The sequence below is a fragment of the Vanacampus margaritifer genome, chromosome 2 (assembly GCF_051991255.1).
Source record: "Vanacampus margaritifer isolate UIUO_Vmar chromosome 2, RoL_Vmar_1.0, whole genome shotgun sequence".
NCBI classification, from domain to species: Eukaryota; Metazoa; Chordata; class Actinopteri; order Syngnathiformes; family Syngnathidae; genus Vanacampus; species Vanacampus margaritifer.
In genome coordinates, this window is record NC_135433.1 from 3604171 (window position 1) to 3623598 (window position 19428).

Consider the following 19428-nt stretch of genomic DNA (forward strand, 5'->3'; position numbering starts at 1 on the left):
ATTATGGCCAATGGATAACACCCGTGACACGTTTTGGTAAATGGAAAGCAGGACAGGAGAGGGTCTCCTCAACCAGCAAAGGTTGTCGTGAGTTAGCCGCCTAGACGGGTTGTGATTAGAAGAAAAACGGGATGTAAACTTGAAGACTATTTGTCAACCGTTTCCAAAGTGCTTGTCCTAATTGGTTGCAGGCTACCACCGCTGGTCCGGGGGCTGGAATATATTCCACCAGGTGGTCTCAGAGCTAAAGCCCTTTTCACACTGCATTTGCTCAATGTGAAGGAGTCACGCGGCATTTTGAAATTACCAGCTTCCAGTGTATCCATTAGTGTTAATTTTTCCGCCATTTTTAAATTTAGTCTCAGTTTTGATCCAGTTTCAATCACATCATAGTCAATAGGGGTGTGAATTGCCTAGTACCTGGCAATTCGATTCAAATCACGATTCATAGGTCACGATTCGATTCGATACCGATTAATCCCAATCCAAATCTATAAATTGATTATTGCTGTAAGATTTGTATGAAAATGTATTTATTTATCTGAAAATTCAGACTTATAACTGAGCCACTGCATTTAACAAACAGGTCTGTTTGATGTCTGAACAGCACTGAAATAAAATATTAAGGCTTAATGTTCCATTAATATAACATTAATCCTAAAGCTAAATGTGTGAATCCTAACTTTAAGTAACAATTTTGTTGAATATTCCCATTAAAAAAAATGTATGTTTAAAAATCGATTCGGCCGCATATCGAATCGATTCAAGAATTGCGCACTGTAATATCGCGATATATTGCCGAATCGATTTTTTCTAACACCCCTAATAGTCAACCTTATCCTGCTTTTATTTAGTTCTCTTTTAGTCAACTATAAATCTATCCATTTTAGTCTTTATTTTAGTCCAAGAAAACATAACTTTATTCGTCTAGTTTTAGTCAACAAAAACTGTCAACATTTTAGTCAGGACAATCATTTTACCCACGAATATTTTTGTTGTCAGATTATGTTGAACATTCTAAAACTGTTTCACATAAAAATTTCTCTCATCTTTTTGAAGAAAAACTTAACACACAGTTACAGCATATCAACAAGTGGCTACTATGGCTCCATGCTATGAGCTAGTAAATTAGCCAGCATTAGTTAGCGGTCAGATTAACTTTATTGTTGGAACGTTAAAGACGTTGGATTAACGTTATGTTTTTACCTTTCATTGTAAATCCACCTCTGTCTGTCCTGTGTTTATGCATGTTGCACTCGCTAGTTGCAGATTTGAAGGGTCGGGGGGGGGGGGGGGGTCACTGTGTGTCACAGTGACAGTTAGCAGAGACACGATTTTACTAAATCATTATTAATCATAATTTTCATCTTGTTTTTGTTCATGAACTAAAATGTCAACAGATTTTAGTCCAGTTTTAAGTGAAGTACATTTTCGTTTTTATCTTCATTGGTCGCCAAAAATGCATACTGATTTAGTCCCAGTTTTTGTTTATTAATGAAGGTTTTAGTCTAGTCTAGTTTTAGTCCAATGAAAACTGCGCATTGACAAAATTATTTTTGTTTAGTTTTCGTTGATGAAATTAACACTAGTCCCCATATTTGGAAGTGCTGACGTCGCAGCCTACCAGGAAGTAAAAACGGAGATTTTGCCGCTGGTTAGACTGCATTTCGACAAGCTGTATCGTTTATTGTTGCAAAAGAATGCCCTGACTGCTCATTTTGAGGAGGACTGAAATGTGAATGTTGAGTGTTAAACTTCCCAGCCAGGTGCCAGCATCAGTTACGGTTCCGACACAAGAAGGTGGAAAATTAACGTTCGACTTTTCGCCTGCACCCGGTCGCCCTCTTACGAGCCAACTCGTAAACGCCTCTTTAGGATATGGCCTCCGGTGCAGCGTAAGTTACTTTGATGAGGCCCCGTGAGGCCACTTGAAAAACCACCCGCCGGTCCATCTACTCAGTCGGCACAGCACGTATTATCCTCTTGCTGTGTCTTCTGGCAATATTTCCTATATTGCTCTAATAGTAAACTCAGGGACAACACAAGCCTTATCTTGTTTTTTTATTGACTTTTTTTTTTTGGGGTTGCTATGTCCATCCATCCATTATCAGAACTGCTTTTCCTCTCAACATTTATATAAATCATTTGTGAATGACGTTTGAAGCGAGGAAATACGGATTGTTTTTAAATAAACAGTTGCCCACGCGGCGCTAGCTAGCAGCTAGGCTCAAAACAATCCCTAGTTATGATGCATACTGTCTAGTAATTGCTTATTTTCATACACATTTACATTTTTTATCTTTGTGCTGCTGGGAAATGAAACTAGAGACATCAAAGAGGCTATTTGTGGAGAAATCTCAAAATCACCATTTTCGTACAAACTGTACATTTTGGTGAGTAACTCGATAAACATCCTTCCGACATGTGGTGGACCATTTTCCACTCGTTACATTGGATGTTCACGTCGTCACTTCAAAACGCATACAAGTCAAAAGTTTCTTGAAAAGAACTCAGAACATTTTGTCTTTTTAGATTTCACATTCTTGGCACTTCATTTTCTACACAAGGACATTTTCTAATACTTAACTACAGTTAATACGAAAGTGTGGCCTCAATGCCACCAAGATGTCGTAGTAAACAGAAGGTGGCAGATGTGCGTGCTGAAAGAAATACGTTAGCTCATTCAAACCCCAAAATGAGTAAAAATGTTTTTTTTTAGTACTTTGTCCTTCACTTTTGTATTTTTTTATATGCAAGAGCACACAGGTTTTGATGCAGAATCTGAAATGAAGAGATGGCTTAAAGCAATGGTAGATGAAAAACTGTAAAAAAAAAAACGACCAACGGGTGGCAGCAGAGTATAAGAGATCAGCCAGAGCCATGTTGCAACAAGCTCTTTTGAGTTTTCACCAAAAATATGAATATCGATTAAACTTAGCTATATTCTAATGCTAATTGCTGCAAAACGGAAACAGATACAATTATACTTTTTTTCCCTGATGAAAGGAGAAATGGTCCCTCGACCACAGGCCGATCCAGGTCGAGAGCTCTGTTAATTGTGATGCTCTCTTTTCTTTCTTTTTTTTCTCCCTAACAATGACGTCACGTCATTGCCGCGCGTAATAAATGAACCATCTGCGTGGCTAAATGACTAATATCACCTATCTTTATGCTTCATGCTTCAAGTGGGATTAAATTAAAGACGAGGTCCGGAGTTTTGACCATTTCTGTTTGTAAAGAAACCGTTTCTGATTGTAAACAAACAATTCAAAACGGACCCCTCCCCTGGTTCAACCCATACGAGCTCAACGTTTATGCCCCCCTGCCTCTGACCGTTCTCAGCCAAGCAAGCTGCGAGTGTGAGTGACGATGTATCTTGCATTATTGATCCGAGACTGTGCACAGGCGATCTACGACAGGGATAATAGTTCAAAACGACATTCGCCTTGTAGCGATGGTGAACTAATCAGGACAAGTGTGGAGCTAACAACAGTTTTCAATAACAAAAGAGCAGGCTCAACTACCACAACACAACAGCCAATAGCGCGCTTAGCTTCCCAAACAAACGGTCTGTGATGCTTTCCAGAGCGTCTGAAACTACCCAACCCGCAACCCACATCCAAAGGTTGCCACAGCCTTTTGGCTTAGCTTCACTTATTGCCAGGTGTAAATATAAGGATATAAAAACCCTCGTTCTACATTGCCGAGTTACCCTTGTCAATGTGACTTAGCCTAGCATGTCGCTAAATCAGCAAGCTAACATTTTATTTTCTCTTTGCCACTTATCTCTTCGAATAGCAAGCAGGCCAAAATCACCACCACACATTAACAGAAGCCCAGAGGTGTAGATTGAGAAGGTGTTCATGTGTATAGATCCTGTATTTATCTACTGCTTATTTCTGAGTCAAAACGTTGGACGGTGCCTTTAAAGTCAAATATAAAGTCACAACTGTTTACCTGAAACAACTTTTCCGGTTCACGTACGTCTCCCGAGCCGTGCGGACGTCGCGGATGTGTCCAGCATAAATCAAGCTTAATGTCACCGCCCGCGCAGAGCGCATATTGGACTTTTGAAGGCGTCAAGGTCGGATATATGCGACCTGGCCTCAAACAAGAGCTTGTGGGGTGACATTTCAGAAGATATTGTTGGAAATGTTTGTGTATTTAGTCCATAAAAAAACATACATGCAGATGTACTAATAGGATAAAATCATTTAAACTGTAAAATCAGATTATAGATAATAGATAATGAAATGCAGATCTAGTGAGATTTCCAAAAGAAAACAGTCTTTCCCAGTCATTACATCATCTTAGAAGTCATATTTACCTAATAAAGATCTGAAAAGATCTCATCGGGACATTTAATTTGAGAGATGGCTCATCAGGTTTTGTATATATATATATATATATATATATATATATATATTTTAAATTTAATTTATTTATAAAATTACAAAATTATGAAATTAATTATTTATTACTTTAATAAAAAGAAAAAAATAAATTATGTTAGGTTTGGGCATAATGATTTCGGACCTTGTTACTAGTGATTTTTTTATTTAATTGATTTACTTTGAAAAATGAATGATTGATTAAATGAGTAAATATAAATTAATTTAATTACATAATTAATTTAGTAATGTAATTTTTTGTTTGTCTTTTAAGTTTGCACACAATGATTTCGGACCTTGTTACTAGTGATTTTTTTGTTTTTTTATTTAATTGATTTACTTTGAAAAATTAATGAATTAATTAAATAAGTGCATTTAAATTAATTTAATTATATAATTAATTAATCAATTAAGTCATAATTTTTTTTTGTTTGTTTTGAAAGTTAGGTTTGCACACAATGATTTCTGACGTTACTAGTAATTTTTTTGTTTTTAAATTCAATTAATTTACTTTAAAAAGGAATGAATTAATTAATTAATTAAAGTACATAATTAATTAATTTGGTAATTGAATTTAGTTTTTTTTTTAAAAGTTAGGTTTGCTGCACACAATGATTTCTGACCTTGTTACTAGGGAATTTTTTGTTTTTAAATTTAATTAATTATCTTGAAAATGAATTCATAAAATAAGTAATAATTTTAATTAATTAAGGCCTGAGCAGTGGCGGTGTTAATTTAGTAATTTAATTTATTTTTGTGTGTTTGTTTTTTTAAGCGAGGTTTGCACACAATGATTTCTGACCTTGTTTCTAGGGACTTTTTTATAAGATCATATTGACCTAATCATTAAATATCTGAAAAGGTCTCATCAGGACCTTTAATTTGAGATGCGACTCGATGAGGTTTACGCAAAACTAATTTTTGGCCTCCATACTGATGTGCTCTGATGCCATTTTGACTCACCTGTCCTTGCCCGTCTCTTTCTTGAAGACCATGTCGCAATAGTTCATCCTGTCATCGGAGGTGGCGTAGATGCGCGCGTGCGGGTAGCTGTCGGCCGCCTGCCGCAACATGTTGTACACCACGCCCTTGCCGTCGGTGCGCATGTTGCGCAGCGGGCCCCACACCACGTACACCGTGTCGTTGTGTTGGCCGAAGAAGTGCTGCGGCCTCTGCAGCAGCAGCGGCACGCTGGTGTGGGACACCACCCGCAGCGTGGTGCGCCGGCCCACGGCGCGCTCGAACCCCCTCGTGGGCGCGTTGTTCATGCGCCAGATGCACGGCGAGCGGTCGATGAGCGGCCCCGCCGCCTGGCCCAGCATCTGGCCCGAGCTGGACACCACGCTGCATAGCTCGCATTTCAGCTTCAGGGGCTGTCGCGGGAAACGGGACAAGGTTAGCGTCACATACTTTTTGTTTTTAAGTGACTTTTTCTAAACAAAGCACTTTGATTTGGATTCTCAAGCTATCCGCCATATGCTTGTTTATATTTTAACATTTATTAATACTGTTTGTGTTTAATGCAATGTTGTTACCTTCCTGCTCCCTATGTGGTAAGAGTCTTTAAAGGGACAGCACTGTACTTAACATAATCATACCCTCACTATACTTTTACTCCCTTTAATATGAGTGCAATGACAATATTATAGGGATGTTTTTGGCTAAGGAGGCTCATGAAGGAGCCCATCAAATATATGGATGCGATCATAACTTACATAGGTTTTAAGAGCGGTGTGTAATATCTCCGTCAGCGAGTACGTTAATTGAATGGGCCCCAGGAGGTTACGATGCAGAACGGAGAGGCGAGGAAGCGTCGTCGTTAAGTGGCTGTAGAACATTATAGCTATCAACCGGTTAGCTACACTTTCAGGTGCCACGAGGAGCCCTTCAGCCAGAGAACTTTACACGTTATAGTCCCAAAATAAAATTGACGTTGAACGTTCATTGTGCGAATTAAAATCTTCCTAAATTGGTTGATAAAAATGTATTCATTCATTTGTAGGCATTTTTAATTGATTTTTAGATCATTAAATAATTATTGGTGAATAATAAAATAAATATTTAACATATTTTTTAATAAATAGCTGAATTCAATTAATTATAAATAATATTTAAAATTACAATTATTTTGATAACGAATATAAACATAAATTATTTAATTCTATTTATTGCACTGAATAACTGGTTCGCTGATTTTAAATATTAATAAAATAGAGTGGCGTCTTGAGTTACAAGTTTCTTGACTTTTTTGAGATACAATCTGTCACTTGACTATTTTTTTTTAACCCTAGGAAAATCTCTGATACAAGTGTACTTCAGACCCCCACCACTAGATGGCGCTAGCAAACGTGACAACATCCAACCACCATCAATTCACATGGGCTTCCTTGCAGTGTAAGGACAGTATCAACTGCCGGCAGTAATACACCATTAAGATGAGTTGCCAATCATTGAAGAAGAGAGAAGTGAATGTCAATACATTAGGTACAGCTGCGCTCACATTTTCAATGTTTGTGGAGAGCAAATGTTATTGGATGGAAATGGGGAACGATGATTTGAGATACAAGTGTTGTCACAGAACGGATTAAACTCACATCTCAAGGCACCACTTAGTTTTTTTTTAAATTCCTCTGCAAATGACCAAGCCCATTTATCCATTTTAAAAATAAAATGTGGCCCTTGAGCACAATACTTTGCCCACCCCTGTTGTAAATACATCAAACATTAGCACCTACTGTAGGCATTTTTGTAATCCTCATAATCCTGCCACAACCTTTCAAAAGCGGAGAGTGGGCATTTGGGAAAACGCAGCGTTAATTTCACTAAATGGCTGTGTTGCTGTAAACTTCACATCGCCGTTGATTAAAATGCACAAGGCGGCGTTCATTAATAGGCCGTGATTATTACATTAGCACAATCGTTCCCGCTGGACGCCTCCACCTACGCAGAGTCATTCTCCTTGAAAGACGCTCTGTGTTCGTCTGTTAATGGGTGAGAAACGTCCTCTAAATTACCAATAATTCACTGATGCCCATGCATAACCGTCTTACTGCCCATAATTTGCTGAGAATGAGAGTCCTATTAACATAAACACAGGAAGTGGAAACTTACCGAAATAAAATAAGTAACATCACAAATAGTCTGGGACTCAAGATACTTCTCGCCAGTCACAGAAGATACAAATCAAAATGCTTTGTTCACACCGGCTGTGGATGTGAGTCCTATCAAGGTAACAAAAACAGGAAATAGAATCCTACCAAAATAAAACTGGTAAAAGCACAAATAAATGTACTAAAATGCAATGCACCATGCTAGTCACAGAACATCATAATCAAAGTGCTTTTTTCACAAAAGTTGCTCTGTGGATGTGAGTTCTATCAGGGGAACAAAAATGGGAAGTGGAAACCTATCAAAATAGAAGCAGTAACACCACAAACATACTGAGGAATGCATGGATCATGTCAGAAAAGACCCAAAACAAAAAAGTTGGTCAATACTGGATATGGCTAAGAGTTCCATCAAAGGTACCAAAATAGGAAGTAAAAACCTACCACAATAAAGGCAGTAACATATCCGCACAAATAACTTGACCAAAATGCATGACACACATCACAGAAGATCTGAATCTCAGTTAATTTTTTGACAACAACAAAAAGGTCAGTCCAGGCTATGACTGAGAGTTCTATCAAGAAACAAGAACAGGAAGTAGAAACATAACAAAATAAAAGAAACAGTCGTGTCACAAAAGACCCAAATCATACTTGAGTATATGTGAGTGTGTGCTCATTAATTCACCTAGAACCTATTAAAAATCCCATATCGTTCACCTAAACCGAATACTTCTGAATCCCGTTAGTCGTGAAGTTGTCAGGAGACCCGAGGAAGGATCAAAGAAAAGAAAGAATAGTGAAATCCAGCAACGACCAGACATCACACCGGGTCATCAACCAGAATCTTCTAAATCTAAATTTCAACAAATTAGGGAGACCTCAAGAGACCAAAGGAGAGACTGAGGAAAGGAAGGAAGGACAGATGAAGCAGAGTGAGATCCACAGACCTCAGCCTCCACCGATTCAACGACCAGCGGAAGAAGCAGATTGTGTTTGAATTTCGGTAGATGTTGGTGTGGTGGATCTGGCATGCATGAGAACCTCCACCAAAGAGGGGAGTCGTCGATCAGGACAGAGCAAGCGCCAGCCCCCAAGGGCCCCCCAGGCCGCGGCAACGCCAAGGCACAAGCCCTGGGCCCCACAGGGACAACCGGCCGGTGTGCCAACCCAGGAGCCCGGAGCACCCCCCACCCCAACACAGCCCGCGCCCAAAGCCCAACGCAGCAGAACAGGGCACGGCAGGCCCACCAGGCACCCCACTGGCCCACAGCCCAAACTCCCCCCACGACTCAGCCCCCGCCACCCTCAAACCCCCAGACAACCCACCCCCCCTACCCAGCAACCCGTACCACCACTAAATGACTCTTAAGGTCACATTGTCAAATGTATCGTCGTGATTGGCAGCAACCAGATTCCATTGAGAAAAGCAGTGATTTAAGCAACACTGTGTGTGTGTGTGTGTGTGTGTGTGTGTGTGTGTGTGTGTGTGTGTGTGCGTGTGTGTGTGTGTGTGTGTGCGTGCGTGCGTGCGTGCGTGCGTGCGTGCGTGTGTGTGTGTGTGTGTGTGTGTGTGTGTGTGTGTTAGCGTGTGTGAGCCATGCAACAGACAGTCAGGCGGGATGAAGATATTTCACACCTGGAAGAATCGGTGAAAAGAGGGATGCCGTCATGCATTAAACATGCGGGTGAGAAGTTTATAACCCCTCCAGTGACACCGCGCTACGCATGGCGGGAGATTACCATCCGGCTGAAATATGAGCGCCTGTTAAAGTGTCGCTGACGGGGCTTTAAGGGATGCTAACAGTCACCCCCACGCACCCCAACAACAACCTATTGGTGGCGCTCCCCGCCTGCTTGGTCCGGTTGAAGCGAAGGGATGGAGGGATGGAGGGATGCAAGTTCAGAGCGAGAGAATCCATATCTCGACATGAATTCGCCTTTTTGCGCCACGAGCGTCGCCGCTTTTCCCGGCTGCCTCCTCGGCTTATAATGTCTGGGAATTAAGGCGCTTTGATATTTCAATTTCCATCAATTGCGCGGGGAGTATCCAGCAGCGAGCCTTTTGAAGGCATCAGAATGGGACCGCGGAGCGAGCTACAAAAGCGACAAGCAAACATCAAACGAGACGCTTTTGCCATCCGGCGACTTAACGAATGAAGCCAAAGCTCGACGAGACACAACTAGCACATTCAGGCCCGTTTATCAGGGTTCGACGTTAAGCCTTTTTGGGTGGTGGCTCTGTCAGAAGAACTTGCCCGCATATATTCAATACATACGTCATATACACTCGGTTTGGTGGCCTCAGCATTGCATCTCTGCTTTTCGCAGATGATGTGGTGCTGTTGGCTTCTTCAAGCCGTGACCTCCAGCTCTCACTGGAGCGGTTCGCAGCCGAGTGTGAAGCGGTTGGGATGAGGATCAGTACCTCCAAATCCGAGACCATGGTCCTCAGTCGGAAAAGGGTGGAGTGCCCTCTCCGGGTCGGGGAGGAGGTCCTGCCCCAAGTGGAGGAGTTCAAGTATCTTGGGGTCTTGTTCACGAGTGAGGGTAGGTTAGAGCGGGAGATCGACAGGCGGATCGGTGCAGCGTTTGCAGTGATGCGGACGCTGTATCGGTCCGTTGTGGTGAAGAAGGAGCTGAGCCGAAAGGCAAAGCTCTCGATTTACCGCTCGATCTACGTTCCTACCCTCACCTATGGTCACGAGCTGTGGGTCGTGACCGAAAGAACAAGATCCCAGATACAAGCGGCCGAAATGAGTTTCCTCCGCAGGGTAGCCGGGCTCTCCCTTAGAGATAGGGTGAGAAGCTCGGTCATCCGAGAGGGACTCAGCGTCGAGTCGCTGCTCCTCCACGTTGAGAGGAACCAGTTGAGGTGGCTCGGGCATCTGGTTCGGATGCCTCCTGGACGCCTCCCTGGGGAGGTGTTCCGGGCATGTCCTACCGGCAGGAGGCCCCGGGGACGACCCAGGACACGCTGGAGAGACTATGTCTCTCGGCTGTCCTGGGAACGCCTTGGGGTCCCGTCGGATGAGCTGGCTGAAGTGGCTGGGGAGAGGGAAGTCTGGGCTTCCCTGCTAAAGCTGATGCCCCCGCGACCCGACCCCGGATAAGCGGAAGAAGACGGACGGACGGACGTCATATACATTAAGTTTGAGTGATTATTTCTTGTTTAGCAGCTTCATACTGTAAAATTGCATTCATTGCTATGATTCTTGTACCGAACTCATTCAAATCAAGCCATTGCAACTGCAAATATTAATATTAATTCTGCAAGGGCTAAATCTTTTACAAAATCATTTGAAATACTTACTTGGCACTGACATTACAAAAGTGCACAATATATTTTTATTACAGCACCTTTTTTTTTTAAGGCAGCATTCCCCAAACTTTTTTGTGTCACTACTGGGCATGACATATTTTTGTTCTTCTTTCGGGAGCAGTTTTACGACTTTCTAATTTTGTGGAGCATTTGAGTTTTATTTAAAAAAAAAAATAAAAAAAATAAATATATATATAAATTATTATCAAAATAACGAATTTTGAAAATTGTTTTGTTTTTTATCTAATCAACAATTTTTTTCCTGAACTGTATTTTTTTATGTCATGTCTTGAAGCAAAGCTAAATTGATTAAAAAAAGAAAAAAAAAGAAAAGATCTGTAATTTTGAGAACATTTATTGTACAGACTTCAAATGTCAAAGTTGAAACTCAAAGCAAATTTTCAATTAACATTACTGATATACTGATATAATATTTTATACTAACCCGGTAAGCCGATTTGTTTCCATTCTATCAGCTTGTTCAAACTACACTGGCTGCGTCTGCGCTGCGGATCGACTGCGGACCAGCTGCGTCGCACGGATAGACCTATTTTCTATTTTTGCCTTCTGACTTCACTCGTTAACTCACGATTAATCACAATTTTTATATCTGTTCTAAATGTAAAACATTTTTTTTAGGTTTTCCTACTCTTGTTAACAAAAGTGGGAAAACAATTTAACTATTAGAACTAGTTAAAATGAATTTTTGACGTCAATGGCAGTGAATGAATAAAGAAAAAAAAAAGAAAAAAATTTGGGGCATCAGGCGATTCAAGTTTTTAATCGCAATTAATCGCATGACTTCACTAGTTAACTCGTGATTAATCACAAATTTCTTATCAGTTCTAAATGTACAAAAAAAATCTAGGTTTTCATACTCTTGTTAACAAAAATGGAAAAAAATGTTTAACTAATAGAAATGGTTAAAATAAATTTTTTAAAGTCTATAGCTGTCAATGGCAGTGAATGAGTTAAAGTGTTTTTTTGGACCGTGTCGGCATGGCAGTTGATTCTCAGTTTTGCTAATCAATGTGTTTTGATGAGACGTAGAATACAGAACTTAAAAACACTCACTTCCTGTTTGGGGATGCTGACGTAGCCCGGGTGAGGTTTGAAAGCTTGGTAGGGCTGCTTGGACGCCGCCCAGTGGCCACCGAACGCCTCGCCCAACGCGGGCTGCCACGGGAAATAGGGTTTCTCGGCCAGGTGGACGGCCACCACGAAGAGTGACACCACCGCCACCAGTCCGGTGGCGATCACCGACTTCCTCTGCGGGGGCGAGAAAAGAACAAGGGTGTTTTACAGCACAGGTACTTAGCAACAATGGTAAACGTGAAAACGGGCTATTTGTGGGAGGAAGTCAAGAGCAAGTGGAGGAAACACGAGGTAACCAGGAAGGATTGAGATTAAGTAAGGGGGAGCCAGGGAAGCGTGACTAGATTGCAGGATGAATTTCGAGGACGTGAGAGAAAGTGAGAAAATGCCAGACGTCAACAAAATGTCCTTATTTGCTCAATATTATTTCCCGACATACGTGGAATCGTGGGCAATCAACAAGAATCCTTGCTCTAATGGTGAAAATGAGCTTGTTTACTGGCACATGATTGGTTGAAATGGACGTCCAAACGGGCGCTTGCGTGGGTGAAGCGGCAGTCCAGCTTCGTAAACAACTGCTTCATTGGGAACAGCTAATTGCGTTGGGAATTAGAATATATATTTTTAAAACTTATCTGTAGGCTGTTTGCCACTATTTAGGGTCTCAGGTGGGGGATGCATCCTCCAAACAGCCCAGGAAATAAAATAAAAAAACATGAAAACCCAGCAGTTTTTGACAACACAAACTAATTTCTGGGGCTGCTTGCTTACATCTGGAACAGGCTGTCCCCCAAAAATATAAAAAGTCACAACATTTATGCTTGCACTTCTTTCCAATGGCACCAGAGGGCGCAATTTCCTCAAGTTGTGGTACCTCATGTAGATTTTTTAATATATTCTTTATGACATGAGAGCAAAAATCCTTCAATCCAGGTCAAACGAGCGCTAATCTGCTAGCGTCGCTAAGGGAGCTTAATGTGCCCTGAAAAACAAAGGTGACCAGCCCTGTGTGTGCGCGTGTGTGTACGTGTGCATGTGTGCGCACGACCTTGATGTGAGCTCAGTGAGAAGCCATTAGGCTAATGCATACCTCACATCTAATGGAACATAATCCCCCAGAGGATAAAGCACTAATATTTGCCCGTTCTACTCTAAAAAAAAACACACACCACATGTTCATCTTAACATTATAATAACAACGAGCATACAAGTGTGTCAGAAAAATGTCCTGCTTTTACAACAAAGACGACACGGCAGTTTTCCACGATCAAAGGTTCTTCCACAATTCTGCAGTGACACATTTTCTAGGACATGGAATTGGTACTAGCATAATGCGAGGGTACTTGTCGCCTAAACATCATTCGGCATTTGTGTACCGTGGATAAGTTGGCAAGTTATAAACTTTTTATTCGGAAGAATGGGGTTCAGTGGTGTGAGGTCTGGCGCTAACGTTGACGTTAGCTAGCTGTGTGGGCTAGCAAGTTGATTACACTGAGCGGAGTTGTAACCAAAACACAAGTAGTAGTCTTGCTAATTTGTCGGCTTGTCGCCTAAACGTCATTCAGCATTCATGTACCGTGGAAAATTGTCAAGTTAACAAGTTATGAACTTTTTTTTCTGAAGTTTGCGGTTTAGTGGTGCGAGGTCTTGAGCTAACGTTGATGTTAGCTAGCTGTGTGGGCTAGCAAGTTGATTACACTGAGCCGAGTTATAACCAAAACACAAGTAGTAGTCTGGTTAAGTTGTTGCCTAAACGTCATTCAGCATTCATGTACCGTGGATAATTATCAAGTAATGCACTTTTTCTTCTGAAGTTTGCGGTTTAGTGGTGCCAGGTCTGGGACTAACGTTGACATTTCGCAAGTTGATTATACTGAGCCGAGTTATAACCAAAACACAAGTAGTAGTCTTGCTAAGTTGTCGCCTGAATGTCATTCAGCATTCGTGTACAGTGGATAATTGTCAAGTTAGCAAGTTATGAACTTTTTCTTCGGAAGAATGCGGTTCAATGGTGTGAGGTCTGGCGCTAACGTTGACGTTAGCTAGCTGTGTGGGCTAGCAAGTTGATTACACTAAGCCGAGTTATAACCAAAACACAAGTAGTAGTTTTGCTAAGTTGTCACCTAAACGTCATTTAGCGTTCGTGTACCGTGGATAATTGTCAAGTTAGCAAGTTATGAACTTTTTCTTCTGAAGTTTGCGGTTTAGTGGTGCCAGGTCTGGGGCTAACGTTGACATTTAGCTAGCTGTGTGGGCTAGCAAGTTGATTACACTGAGCTGAGTTGTAACCAAAACACAAGTAGTAGTCTTGCTAAGTTGTCGCCTAAATGTCATTCAGCATTCGTATACAGACGCTCCCCACCTTACGAACGAGTTACGTTCCGGACGATCGTTCGTAAGGTGAATTTGTTCGTAAGTTGCTTCAGTGCTATATTTTGTATTATAATTTATGTTTAAAGCCTATATAAGTATATTGAAGGTTTATATAAGTATGTTTAAGGCTTGTACAAGTAACCTGCATTGGTTTGTACTGAAAAAAACTTTTAATAAAATGGAGAGAATACGTACAGTACTGTACTGTACTACGTATGTTAGAGAGAGCGAGCGAGAGACACACACAGTATGTACATGTACGTAATAAGATAAATAAAATGAAGTTTAACTTACTTATGGAAGATGTACTCGATGCTTAAGGAGATGATGGAGGAGGAGGAAGAGGAGGATTTTATATCATGAGAGATTCTTCGTCGTCGCTGGAATCGGCTTCAAAAGTTATTTCCCCCTTCATGGGGACCGGCGTTTCTTCCTCCTCCTCCTCACCACGTTGCTGAGCCTCCAATGAGCTCTCACAGCGGCAAGCGTCGGTATTAGCGGCGGAAAGAAGCACTACGCGCAATACAAAATCTAACTTACAGCATCTCTTTCCAAACATTTTTCGACATACTGTACGCGCAGAAATGTTCGTATGTATCGTTGTTCGTAACTCGAATGTTCGTAAGTAGGGGAGCGTCTGTACCGTGGATAATTGTCAAGTTAGCAAGTCAACTTTTTCTTCTGAAGTTTGCGGTTTAGTGGTGCGAGGTCTGGGGCTAACGTTGATGTTAGCTAGCTGTGTGGGCTATTGAATTGATTACATTGAGCTGAGTTGTAACCGAAACACAAGTAGTAGTCTTGCTAACACAACACGCTAAAATGTTCGGAAATTAATGGGAGCAAACATACGCACTCTCAGCGTAACCAAACCCCTTGAAACAATGTCAGAGTTCGGTTTGTTTTGGTTATCTGACATTTTGCATTGTGTTTTAGCATTAAGCTCAACAGACTTGAGCAAAGTTATGTGGTTGCCACTTGTATCTCAAGGCACCATTGTAGCTATACATATTTGTGGGTTACTCTCATTTTTTTTTCGCTATTTGCAGCAGGGGTTCGTCCCGATCCCACGAGAATTGCCCAGATTCACTTTACTACTTGTTTTTATTTTCCTGATGCATAAAAGGGAAGCTGTTCATTCACTCAAGTAGCTTAAATGTAACACGTTCACATACAGTCTCGACGACGCTAAATCAGATAACGGGATTTTCCGCCAGCTCAGAGGTCCGCTTCAAGGACGCGGCAGGCTCGCGGTGAGCCGCTGCACAAAATAAGTCAGGAGTAAGGTGGGAAAAGCCGGTGAGAAAGTACACGGAGGATTACGGCGGTTTGACACCGATGAGGTGGCGATCCCACATTTGACGTGACGGGATCAAGCCGGGATTTGCCGGCTCGGACGCTTGGCCTCGCAGTGAATCATTTTGCCATTCGGACGGTCTGCGCAGAGCTTTTCACACAAGGTCGCATGTTGATTGGTCCGTTCCAAGGCTTAGGGAGCGCCATGCGTGTCTTGAATGCAAATCGGGTTTCCCACGCTCTGACACGGCGCAGCGTCATCCATCTGGATACTATAAAATCTTTAAGACGAACAAGTCAGACTTTGAAGGAAAACTGGAAATGGTCAGAATGACAACAAAATGTTTGTTTCAAACCAAGATGGCAAACTTCCTCTCTTTTCAGGGTTGGCGATTTACGACTTTTTTTTGTGGCTCGGCTCATGTCAAACATTGTTTTTCAATGTTATGTTACTAAAAGGAAGTGTCTTCAAATAACCATTTAAAAGGATCACATTTCTTTGACCTGAGAAGCTCTCGGTTGACACGAGTCTGTGACGAGTTGTGTCCCCTTTTTAGAAAAAAAATATCTGGCTGGGATTTTGAAATCATCCAAAAATGTATTAACATAATGCACCGTTGATATCTTACCACGTTTAGTGCAGGCTAGTTATTAGCTTATTAGCTAACCTGATATTTGGTTAACTACTGTTGAGCCAAGACATTTGTCCTCTTTTACCAGGGCAAATTCATGTTTTGGAATATGGGATTAAAAAAAAAAAAATCATCTGGTGTTTCATCTGAACGATCTAGTTAGTACATAACACACACTTCTGATACGACAAGTCCCACGATAGATGACTATGGTGGCCATTTAGGGACAAACATTTGAACAGATGTCCTCTTTTTCACGGGAATGGGCACTCTGGGGTGTCCTGAATTTGAAAATTATTATTTTTTAAATTATCCTTATGAAATTATGTTAACACACATTTATACAAGTCCCATAAATTACTGCAATAGCTGACTATGGTGTAATTTAAGGGACAAACTTTTTTTATCTACTACTTATGAACCTCAATCATATAGTTATGTAATACACACCACCACTGATACTCCAAATCCTACAATGCACTGCGTTATCTGACTATACAGTAGTCGCTTTTAAGCGCCATATGACCAGATATCCTCTAGTTATTATGAAAAGACCATTTATTATTATTTATTCATTTATGCTGGAACTACAAGAATTACGTACCAAGAATTTTGAAAGTCGGACGATGTGGTCCAGAAATGTTTGTGTTGGATTTTTTTTCTTCGTGTGATCTGGTCCAAAAACAACTGTAGCCCTCCTGTAGTATTTGTTTCTTAAGAACGTTCATGGGTCAGTGTGACACATTCTAATGTTTAATCACCCAAAAATTACACATAGCGCGATGCAATATTTTTATTTAAAAAACGAAGGTCAGCAGACAAGGTTGAACCCATGTTGCCCCCCCCCCCCACACACACACACACACATTATATTTTCTAAACAGGTCCATTTGACCTGCAACATAACAGGGTTAAAACTTTGATTTTAATTGCCTCTACACTTCTCCAATTGGCTGACATGTTTCAGTTAAAATGTCCACCAATTGGGCAGACCAAAATTCTGAGATGTCGACTTTTCAAAATTTCCGTGATGTTTTAGATGCCGATGCTTGCCCTAAACTCGACCTAACGAGCGCAAATGGAAGCTTATTGGTTAGAAATTATGACATATTTGATATGGAGAATTTTATCAACATTAGCATTTCAGTTTTGTTTTTTTTTTTTTTTTTTAAATTTCCACAAAAATGGTGGCACTACGGAGCTACTACAAGTCCCAAACCTTTTTGTCATAAACATTTTATTCTAACTAAGCCATTATATTTTTTTTATTCAAATTAAACATACAAATAATTTACATGTCGCCTTGAAAATAAATATGCATTTAAAAAAGTAATCAAAATACAGAATAAACCTGCCTGTGTTTTAAACAACTCTTGTAACATTTAGCACAACAAAAACTGGAGCTCCTTGAATACGTCACCTTTAAACAGGCGTTTAAACTTTAAATATCAGGAACAAAACACTAAACAAGAATAATATTCCGACCTACTATATCAATTTAGCTTTCTTTCTTCCATCTGAGCTGTAATGAGACACCTGAATTGACACTTGACACGCAGCTAGCTCTTGTGATTTTGGTACAGGTTACTCATCTGGGAAAATAGTAATACATTATTAAATGTTTCCATGTACCATGCATTGTTCTCGTGTACCCCTGGTTGGCAAACACTGCCTTAAGGGACAAAAAAAACAAACACTTAGACTACATGCCCCGTTTGTCTCGGACATTTAAACATGATCTGAGCTAGCTAGCATATATGTCACGCAAACGCACTGCTGATACTCCAAGTCCCACAATGCACTGCGAAAGCTGACTACGTTGGCTTTGAAGGGACAAATATAAGCATTTTAGCACCTATTTTTATATTGCGGTCCACTTTTTGGAAACTGAACTACCTACTGTAGTTTTAACGCACAACGCTGATACTACACGCTCCAAATACACCCCACGCTCACATTCCAGGGGCAGACCTGCAGGCCGTGAACTTAGCTCACAAATAAACCTTTTCATGATGCTGCCAGCCTGCCACCTGCTGATGTAAATCGACTAAAGTGATAAGCGAATGGTGACGACACGCATATACGCGTGTCACGTGATATGCAGAAATTGACACCTGTAATGCACAATGAAGCTTGACAGACAGCATGACAACAGGCCCACTTTTACGCTAATATTAAATAGACCACCCGTCAAATGGGGGTCGCGCTGAGCGGACCCCCGCCAAATGATGACTGCCGTTACCCGCGTTGTGCTTCACCTCCATCGGTTTACACGATATCATCTTCACGCGTTGTTTTCGTGCCCTATGAAGGCCGGGGAAAAACGCACAACGACCCCCCTCCCTTGCTCGTCGGTCTCCCTCCGTTCACTCGCTCACCTTCCACATCCAGGCCATGTTTATTTCCACGATGCTCTCAGCAGCACCGCGACGCCATCAAACGTCTTCCGGGACATTCAGTTCGGGAGAAAAAAAAGGCCGAAAACCAGCTCGAGGGTTGGTACCGTTATTCGTCTCCTCTGCAGCCCCTTCGTTTTTTTTCCCTTCCTCCCTCCTCCGAAATGGAGCTGCTGCGAGCAGAGGCTGCGCTGCGATCTTATTGGTTCGCACGGGCGAATGGGACACGCCCACTCACCCTCCCGCTTTCCTCTCGCCTGAGCGGGAGTCACGTGACTGTGGTGTCGGCTTTCTGGCCGGTGGTGAGGGATGTGACCAGGGTTGGGTTTCAAACCTTAACCCTATTCGATTACAGTTTTGTTTTAGCTACATTTATTTTCAGATATTTCCAAGTTATATTACCATATACAATAATAACTCATTTGTTTTATGTGTCAGACAATGAAGAGTACTCAGGTCAACAGTCACAGCGTGCAATCAAACAAGTTCATATTTTGTTGGAAATGAAAATAATGTGTTTTTTCCTTAAACAAATACAACGTTGTTTTTAAGTGAATAGCTGACCCTGAGCAGGAGGTTTCCTAACTTAAGTGGGAAACTTCATGCAAAATGCCAATTTAAACCAATGGAAAACACTAAAACATAGCCAACTACACTCGGGGTCTATTGGACCCCAAAAACGTGTAATGTAGGTTTTTCCTAACAACAAGAATAGGGTGAACTTGTCTTGATGCCCCATTTCGAAATGTAGAACCCCAATTGTGCGTTGAAAACCTCATTTGGCCCACAATAACCCTGTCTTGAAACCGTGGTTTGAAT

General features: G+C 41.3%; 1 protein-coding gene across 2 annotated transcripts in view; it reads right to left on the reverse strand.

The window, feature by feature from the left end:
• st6galnac3 (ST6 (alpha-N-acetyl-neuraminyl-2,3-beta-galactosyl-1,3)-N-acetylgalactosaminide alpha-2,6-sialyltransferase 3) overlaps positions 1-18751 on the reverse strand; it is a 28272-nt gene extending 9521 nt beyond the window's left edge. For both annotated transcript variants that reach the window (XR_013291259.1, XM_077558758.1), the window contains exons 1-3: positions 18592-18751; positions 11895-12089; positions 5355-5764 (exon numbers count right to left, since the gene is read on the reverse strand). Coding sequence is in view for 1 of the 2 variants with exons in the window: in XM_077558758.1 (XP_077414884.1) it covers positions 5355-5764; positions 11895-12089; positions 18592-18609 (623 nt within the window). In the remaining variant the exon portion in view is untranslated. The remainder of the gene's footprint in view (positions 1-5354; positions 5765-11894; positions 12090-18591) is intronic.
• Between the last annotated feature and the right edge of the window lie 677 nt (positions 18752-19428).